This window comes from Solea senegalensis, linkage group LG6 (assembly GCF_019176455.1).
Source record: "Solea senegalensis isolate Sse05_10M linkage group LG6, IFAPA_SoseM_1, whole genome shotgun sequence".
Taxonomy (NCBI): domain Eukaryota; kingdom Metazoa; phylum Chordata; class Actinopteri; order Pleuronectiformes; family Soleidae; genus Solea; species Solea senegalensis.
The window spans coordinates 8018105-8027376 of NC_058026.1; the positions used below are offsets into that span (position 1 = coordinate 8018105).

General features: G+C 37.3%; 1 protein-coding gene across 1 annotated transcript; it reads left to right on the top strand.

The window, feature by feature from the left end:
• The first annotated feature begins 3085 nt into the window (after window positions 1-3085).
• LOC122770536 lies at window positions 3086-8441 on the top strand. The gene is made up of 8 exons (XM_044027443.1): window positions 3086-3222; window positions 3320-3376; window positions 4440-4766; window positions 5358-5675; window positions 6886-7008; window positions 7720-7827; window positions 7946-7977; window positions 8058-8441. Exons 1-8 carry the CDS (start codon window positions 3183-3185, stop codon window positions 8295-8297), a joined length of 1245 nt encoding a protein of 414 aa, XP_043883378.1. The 5' UTR covers window positions 3086-3182; the 3' UTR covers window positions 8298-8441.
• The last annotated feature ends 831 nt before the right edge of the window (window positions 8442-9272 follow it).

Here is a 9272-nt window from a genome sequence, read left to right on the forward strand (position 1 = left end):
TGACATATTTGTCAAATTTTGGATCTATTATTACCTAAAGTATGACTTTTTGTCAAATTTTGGTATTATATACTATATTATGACTTTTTTGTCAAATTTTGGATGACATACTATACTATGACTATTTTGTCAAGTTTTCTCAAATGTTTGGACGACATACTAAACTATGACATTTTGTCAAATTTTGGACGACATACTATAGTATGACTTTTTGTCGAATTTTCTAAAATTTGTGGACGACATTCTAAACTATGACATTTTTGTCAAATATTGGAAGACATACTATACTATGACTTTTTTGTCAAATTTTCTAAACTAAGAAATTTTTCTGCGATTTTGGATGACATTAAACTATGACATTTTGGTGATTTTTTTGGATGACGTATTAAACTATGATATTTTGGACCACAAACTAAACTATGACATTTTTGTGACTTTTTAAACAACATATTTAACTTTTACTTTTTCAATGACATACTAAACTATGAATTATTTGTAGGATTTTGGACAAGATACTAAACAATGACATTTTGGTCACTTTTTGATCGATATAATAAAGTATGAATTTTTTGTGCGATTTTGGACGACATACTAAACTAAGAATTTTTTGTGCGACTTTCAATGACATACTAAACTATGACATACTAAACTATGACATCTTCGTGCGATTTTGGACGACATACTAAATTAAGAATTTTTTGTGCGACTTTGGATGACATACTAAACTATGACATCTTTGTGCAATTTTGGATAATATAGGATATAGGATGGAGGATACGTTTTAAAGGTTGACTCCCCCAAAATACCACTTTGTCTAAATACTTCAAGTTTTAAAGGTTCAATCCACCCAAAATCGGCAGCAAGAAGCAGGAACAATCACAATTTTGTCGTGGAATTTTCTAGTTTAGTATTGTTTTGCTATAAAAGTCATAGTAAGTCACATACAATCAATCATGCCAGCCTTAACTGGAAGTCTGGCGTCTCTCTCAGATCTGTGTCCTATGTCTCCTACGACAGAGCTCTGTCCTCTCACACTCTCCTTGGAGTGAATTCTTAAAGGTCCAGTGTCTAAGAATTAGACGTGCGTTGATGGTTGCCTTCACATACCTAAAATCTGCCCCACGCTAGGGTATAATTGGCTGATTTTAACAGATTTTCTGGCCAAATTATCCGGCAGTGTGAGGGCTTAACAGACACGAGTCTTCCCAATTTCGAATTCATAAATATTAAACATGTTTGATATTTACGCCTGAACAGTGATTTGGGGGCGACAGATTGTTTGATTGAATGATTTGTGTGTCTTGACTAGATTGTCTAGTCTGTGCTTTCTCAGGAACTTTTCCCTAAAACATTGAAAATCAGTTAAAAAGTTAATTGTTCTAAGACTAGGAAACTCTCAATATTTTTTTTAAGTTGATCCTGTGCTTATTCAAACATAATTTTTGAGGTGGAATATTTAAATGTTACACCCTAGACCTTTAAATTCAAATAAAGAATCTAAAGACTCCGAGCGTCAGGTGGTTAAAAAGGCTATAAAACGCGACATATTATTATTTGCAAATGTTCATGTTGAGAATGTTGTGGCCCTCACCATTTTCACTTTCCATACAGGAAAGGATCACAACACAGTCTCTGCAGCATCATCCTGTCTGAAGGAAGATACACTCCACATCGCCACTTCCTCTTTATTGGCTACTATGGAGGCAGACACAGATGGCCTTGACCGAAACAAAGGCAACTGTTATTCCAATGTCGGCGTGTTTTCAGCACCTCAAAGTCAACCTGACGGCCTTTTATACGCCACTGTCAGCTTCAACAAATACACAGACTGCAGTACTGACACTCCACCGCCTGCAGAGGTCACATACTGCACCATTAAACGCGCAGATGGATCAGCAGTCGCAGCATGTTGCTGATCAGATTCCCTGTAAATACCCACTGCTCACACACTGTACTATGTACACACTGTATTATTGTAATAATTGTGAAGTATTTGGGATTTTTTTCATACAGGAAAAATATCATGATAATAATTTATGACAATTGTACAGTAAATCATGTCAAGTAGATTTTAGATTTCATGGTGAAGTGTATTTGCATATGTATGGTGGAGAAGTGAAAAGTAATGCACACGCACACACAAACACGCACACATGCCTTAAATATAATAAAAACTGAGAGTAGTGTATGAACAAAGAAAGAGTCATAGAAAATGTTCTCATGGTCATGAAACTTCTCACCCACAGATTACAGATTAGAGAAGCAAGGTTATGATTGTTTTGTTTTAGTTTTTATTTAGTGTGGTTTTTTTTTTAATGAGTTGGTTTTAATTGGTTTTTAGAGAAGGTTTGCTAGTTTTTTATAAGTTTTTGTAATAAATGCTTAGTTTTAGTTTAGTTTTCATTAGTTTTAGTGTTAGTTTTATGTAATAACGAATATATGCCACGTGCAAGATTCAAAAAGGTATTGAAATGTATTGTTTCATAAAAACCTAACAAAAGATGTCATTTTAACCCTTAGTGCTCACAAGGCACAGATCTGTGCCGCAGGTGCACCCTTGGACAGTTAGTTATTGTGGGGTTTTTTAGACTCTAGTTTTTCTTTTTGTTTCAGTCAACAAAATTTTTTCTTTTTACTCTTCAAGAGAACCTGCAGTTCAGATTGTTGTATTGGACTGGATTGAGAAAGCAACATGGCTGACTCTACAATAGATGAACTGAAAGTCTAAACTTAAAATGAACACATTAGAAAAGAAAACACGACTGCAGAGAGCATTGTTAGCATTCATTCTCTGACAATATTAAAAGCCACATGGAACAAAAGGAATAGTTGAGTACTGGGTACAGTTTGTTTTTTTAGATAGAAAGATAGAAATATTCCATTTTCCAAAGAAGAAAAGTCTTGGTAATGATGCCATCTTGTGGTCAGTCTGTGAAATTAAATAAGTAATAGATTCTATTTGTCCCAGGTTTGTTCTTCTGCTTTAAACATTGCATATTTGGTGATAAAAAAAAAATAAAAAAAAACATTGCTACATTTGAATGTCTCAGTCTCTTGATTTTAACACCACTCCTCCGGCAGTTTCTAGTTCACAGAGAGAGGGAGTAAAAAGAGGAAGATCAGCATGTTTGCATGTTTGACACATTACAGTATATTCAGATTATAGTGAGTTGGAAGAGACAATGAAAGCATCACTGATGGTCATCATCTACCTAATGATGGGTAATATATTTATCTTTTTTTTCTTAAATGCATTTGGGTTAAAACCAGTTGAGTGTTTGTAAGATAAACTAACGTCTTGCATCGTCTTTTGTTACAGTTGGTGCAATTTCAGAGACTGTGGACAGAAATAAAGGAGATCCTGTCAACAATAAATGTAAGTACAACAAAGATAAAACATTGACTCAGTCATGTGAGAAGAGTATTGACATACTTGCACATGTTTTTGAGTATTGCTATAAATAGTTGCGTTTGAGTAAGACAAACCTCTTGCTCTGTTTCCTTCTTTTACATTTATGCGACAGCTGTAATTCACTGACACTGCACAGCGCTGCGTACAAAAACATGTACTTGGCAGACTTGTGATCCACACAAATTAAATATAAATTTAATTTCTATTTTTGATAACATTTGACTTAAGTATAATTAAAAGTACTAGTCTAAAAATTTACTTAGGTTAAAGTAAGAAAGTAGCTTGTTTAAAATGTTACTTTTCTAACAAGGTTGGGGCAAAACCTTTACAAATTAAAGTGCCGACAAAATAAAATATGTGAACACAATGTATCGGTCAAAATGGGTCAAAGGTCACACATGCTTTAACGTTTTCACTCACACAGGGACATTCATTAGCACTAATTCACCAGTCCTCATCAAGTTTTCAGGGAAGATTGAATTTTTTTAATTCAAGCCAATATTTTTTTACTCAGTAACAGATGTGATTTAAAATGTAGCAAAAATACAGCGCTTCCAAAAAAACTTAAAAGTAAAATTACAAATATATTATATTACAGTAACACGAGTAAATGTAATTCATCCCTGGAGAACCTGGAGAGAACCCACGCACACAGGGGGAGAACATGCAAACTCCATGCAGGAAGCCTCTCTTTCCTCCAGTGATTAATCTCCTCTGCCCCTACCCAGTCACAGTGAGAGAGAGACAGAGACAGAAACAGTGCATTGCAAGACAATTGGTTCTTTTGAAAGCACTTGAATAAGTTGCATCTTTTACTATAGCGTTACTTTGCATCCAGGAAACTAGAAAAAAAACCTGTCACTCTGTTTCCAGCACTGTACTGTCGCCACAGACATGAGGAGAAAACGAGTCACTCAAGGAGAGCCACGTGAAAGTGATCATCTTAATCAGTCAACATCGTGTGAACTCATGGTTTGATTGTAACAAACGTTAAATGTTATGCACTCATGCTCCAACTCTCTGGCAGGTGCTAACGTGCCAGTGTGGCAGAAGCTTCGTGTTGGAGACTCTGTTACCATCAACTGCACGTACACGAGAGAGGGAGAAAGTGCAATTAAACAGTTCTGCAGAGAAGACAGAGACTCACAGTGCACAAATGTGATATCAACGCATGTTTCAAATTGCACACAATTAGGCAGGTTCACATTGACGGACTATAAACGGAAAGGAGTCTACACTGTGGTGATTACCGCACTGAACCAAGAAGACAATGGAATATACTGGTGCGCTGTGCAAAAAACCCTAACTGGTAACACTCTCACATGTCTGTCCAGGATCCATCTCCATATTAGAAGTAAGTATCTGTTTTTAATGATGCACTGTGTCTCCAACACAACAATCTTTTATCATCTATTCTGGTGCATAATTACAGAGCCCCAGACAGGACATAAAAAAAATGAATTAGTGTGCACAACATGATTTAATTCCCATGAAATTCTAATTAATTCCCACGAAATACTAATTTGTTCCCAAGAAATGGGTAAAACGTGCACACGAAATATGATTTCATTCCCATGAAATTCTAATTAATTCCCACGGAATAGGTAAAACGTTTGCACAAAATAGTAATTAGTTCACACAAGGGTTGAAGGGGGTGCAAATCTCAGCTGACATAGGATGAAAGGCGGGGTCACATCCTGGACAGATCGTCAGTCCATCATAGGACACATATAGAGACAAACAGCCATCACTCTCAAACTCACACCTATGGTCAATTTAGATTGTCCAATTTACCTAATCCCCATATGTTTTTGGACTGTGGGAGGAGGGATGTTATTAATAGTATGTGTGCACACGTTTTACCTATTTATTTATTTTTTTCCCCATGTCATGTCTGGGGCTCCGTACATAATATTGTCTTGATCTTGAATTTGTGTTTTGTCAGACAGGGATGATGTTACACAACAAGTAAAGTGTCAAATTGGGAGAACTGCATTGATTACGTGTTCCTACCCACCTAACCACACGAACAACACAAAGTGCCTGTGCAAGGGGGAGAATCCTTTTGATTGTTTGGAGTTAATACACACAACACATGCCAGTGGCATGTCTGAAGGCAGGTTTCCTATAAGGGACAACAAAAGAAAGAATTACTTCAATGTGCACATCACAAATGTGATGACAGCCGACGCTGGGACGTACTGGTGTATCTCTGATAGGAAATGTCACAGCAATGGATGCAAAGAAATCCACCTTTCTGTGGGTAAGTAAACGGACGTCTTCACACCATCACTGTAACACAAGTGCTACTTGCTTTGCTTCTGCTATTACAAGTGAACACATGAAACATTAGATTATGATTATATAAACTGTGTCAAAGGTGCAGCTTTAGAGTTGTAATTCTTAAAAGTTCAGTCCTGACAGCACCTGCAGTTACCCAGGCAACAGTGGATGCATTTTACAACAGAAATACAACAATCTGTGCCGCAGATGCACCCTTGGTGAATTGCCGTGGGAATAATACACAACTCCTTATATGGACATCCTGGGGTGTTTATAGGTCACATATTCAGGCTTTGAAAAAATGTGGGAGGTTTTGTCTTCTTATGTGTTGTCGCGTCAAAGATATGATTCTTTTTATAGCGCATTTTTAGTAGTGATGTAAAGTGAGTTCATTGTTCATGAAAACGAGCCAAGTGAACCTTGAACTGTGACATATTTCCAAATTTCACAAATTGCAACTGATGTTGGAAAAATGTTGAGCACACTTGAGCAATGTTTTGCTCAAGTGTGTTTATATAGTTGGTGATTTTGTAAAAAGGATATAAGACATAGCATTTCAGCAGCTGAAATCTTTTTGAGATATTGCATTTACAATATCATGAAAATTACGATATTTTGTAAAAACAAAATTCTTGTTAATGCAAGTGCAATGATGTCAGTCATATGTTTTCAAGACAATGCGACATTTGTTTTACGATATTAAAGTTACGATATTTTTCGCATTGTTTGGTCACGCATGTGGTTTCCTTGTAAGGTTGGTCATTTCTTTGTCGCATTATATTGTATAGCTTTTTTTAGACATTTTTAACGTGTAGCTGGCCAGTTTGTCGTCTTGCCGTCACACATGGAGCAACATTTTGCTCTCATATTTATGCAGAAGCAGCAGCTTCTCAAAACACGCCATGTGTTCCTATGAGTTCTGTCTCTGGTCATAGCTTCCTGCATGCTTTATAACAATAAAGCATGCAATAGCCAATAACAAGCGCTATTAGATCCACTTCCAACAGTGTGCCGCACGCTTATTTGCTGACTGACTTTGACGAGATGAATTCCTTAGGTACTGAAATTTAGAAAGAGAATGAGAACACATTTTTTGAGTGATACAGAGGAGGTTTGATACCCATTTCACACCATTTAGACGCAGCACTCGTACAGTCACTTCACTTTTGTCTCTTTCCCTTCACCCACAGAGGAAAACCAAGCCAAAAACAAAAGGTGGACAACTCAGTGGACAACTCAGTGGACAACTCAGTGGACAACTCAGTGGACAACAGCAGCAACCAGCCTCCATGTTGACCGGTCACCACACTCTGGTGAACTCATCCCATTGACTCCTGCCAAATAAACCTTTCTTCATATTCAAACACTTCCTACTACTACTACACACGTGGTTGTACAAGGGTGAAGGTGTTAGGTTTAAAGTATGACGATTGCGATCAGCCGTCCATTTTGTTATTTACATGCATTTGGGTTCATCGGTGTCAAAGAGTCAGAGCCAAATGAGCATCTTCCTTTACTTGCACACAGTTCTTATGGCAACGCTAGGCTAGGCTTCCTCCCAAAAAGAACAGGGGTGCCAGGGTTTAAAACTCGAAACAAAACGATTAAGTGACCAAGAGAAGCTGTTGAAACTGCAGATACAAATTCGTGCATCACTTACTCACAGTCGACACATGTAACTTTCCACTTCCATAATTCTGAAGTATATGAGCAATAGTAAACTGTATTTTTCTCTGTGTTTTACAAGGCAGTAGATATCCAAGAAAGAAAAGAATGTTATTGCAAGAAGAAATTTAAATAAAACAAAAATGAGCGAGCAAGCAAAACGTTAAACATCAGCTGATTACGACTTATTACATGACATTGTGTCCTGTATGAACTACTGCAAGATTTCATACGAATGAAAGAATTCTAGCGATTGCTTGTTTGCTGTATAATGTGTTTTTTTTCTGTCTTTCCCTGGTATTCCTCGGCAGCCCACTGTTACTGAGCCCCTCTTTTCTGTTGTTGTCTCCTTGTTGCAGGCATGACTTGGGTTCTGATACTGTGTCTGGCAGTTGTAATAGTAATTGTAGTCGTTGTGATTGTGCTGCTCATGTACAGACACAATTGCCTCGGGACACAAGGCAAGGGTGAGAATTTGACGTATTTGTTCATCCTATGAAATGCTTGTGAGGAGAACCTGTGAGTACAACGTGTTGTTCTTTACTTGGTGCAAAATGTAATCTGTCTTTGCATGTTGTCCTTCAGGGGAATCATCAAATGATGGCATAAACACAGAGGTCAGTTTGTGTTAATGACTTTTTTTTTTATATTATCATCTGCATCTGTCTCATCTGCCCCTCCCCCTTTTCCTCTCCAGGAAAATCATGAAGATCCCACTTATGAGGAGATACAAGAGGTAAACCAGCAGGGGTCAGGATCAGGAGGTGCGCTGTTGTCTGTTTACGCCTGCGCCGGCAGCCCTCCTGCCGACCAGCTCCACTACGCCAGCATCAGTTTCCAGGAGGTTTCTGTCACTGTCTCCACAGACAGAAATGCACATTCTGATAAAAATGGCTCGCTGGTGTGTGTTTACTCCTCTGTCAATACTGAACCTTAACCGTCTTTGTATATGTAAATTCGTCTGGCACAATGTGGAGTGTATTATTTGTAGATGTGCTCTGAATATAGGGTGTAGTCTGTAGTTTGACTCAAAAATATACAAACAAATATGCAAAAAAGTATAACTATATATATACTATATATATATATATATACATGTATCATGTACTCTACTTTCCACTGTAAAAAAAAGGAAGTTATACTTTCACTTCAGCAGCTGGTGCAGAACTGAAAGATGCATGCTGTGGATATTATAAATGAAAATGAATACAACTAAATTTCAATTCTCTAGTGTTCCTGTAAAACATAGTACTCACTTGTGAATACTTGTTGGAAATGAAGTTCCTAATGGTTCATTTATTTGTTATTCAGTAGCCTCTCGGTGAAGACATCCAGTTCAACTTAAAATGATGAAAATGCAGGTTCAGTTTTCTGGTTCAAACATTCTTAGATGGTTCATTGAATGCTGAGTTTAAGCTCATGTTGCAGCTACTTTCTGTGCATTTGTTATTGCTTTACAATATGTCCAAGTCAAAGTTTTTTTTTTGCTTGGCTTTGCAGCAACCTCTTGTGGCAGAATCAGTGAAGTGACACTGCAAATCCACACAGCTTGAACTTTCTGTGAATTGTATAACTTCTATTCAACAAAAAAGGAATTCTACATGAAAATGTAATACTTTGTAATGAGCCGACCACAGGTACAGAAACTAAACCAAAACCAGATTCTCTCTAATTTCAGTCAAATCAGCTTCTGTGCAAACACCAGGTGTAAAGCAGTTGGATACAAGATAAACCTGATCAAAGGGACCATAATGTTCCTCATCAGATAACACACTTCAACACTGACTGCATAGAATCAATCTGTAGGACCCGAGTCACGAATGGCAGGAACTGAAACGACTCCTGGCACGAATTTGTGCGAGCAACCTGTTGTTATCTTTCAGATTAGAATTTTTTCCCGGTCATTTTTGAG

Bases quoted from the DNA above. Each gene is read 5' to 3' on its own strand.
- LOC122770536 (XM_044027443.1), top strand. From the start codon at position 3,183: ATGAAAGCATCACTGATGGTCATCATCTACCTAATGATGG. The intron at 4,767-5,357 runs GTAAGTATCTGT...GTGTTTTGTCAG, and splicing joins GATCCATCTCCATATTAGAA to ACAGGGATGATGTTACACAA. The intron at 7,009-7,719 runs GTGAACTCATCC...TCCTTGTTGCAG, and splicing joins TGACCGGTCACCACACTCTG to GCATGACTTGGGTTCTGATA.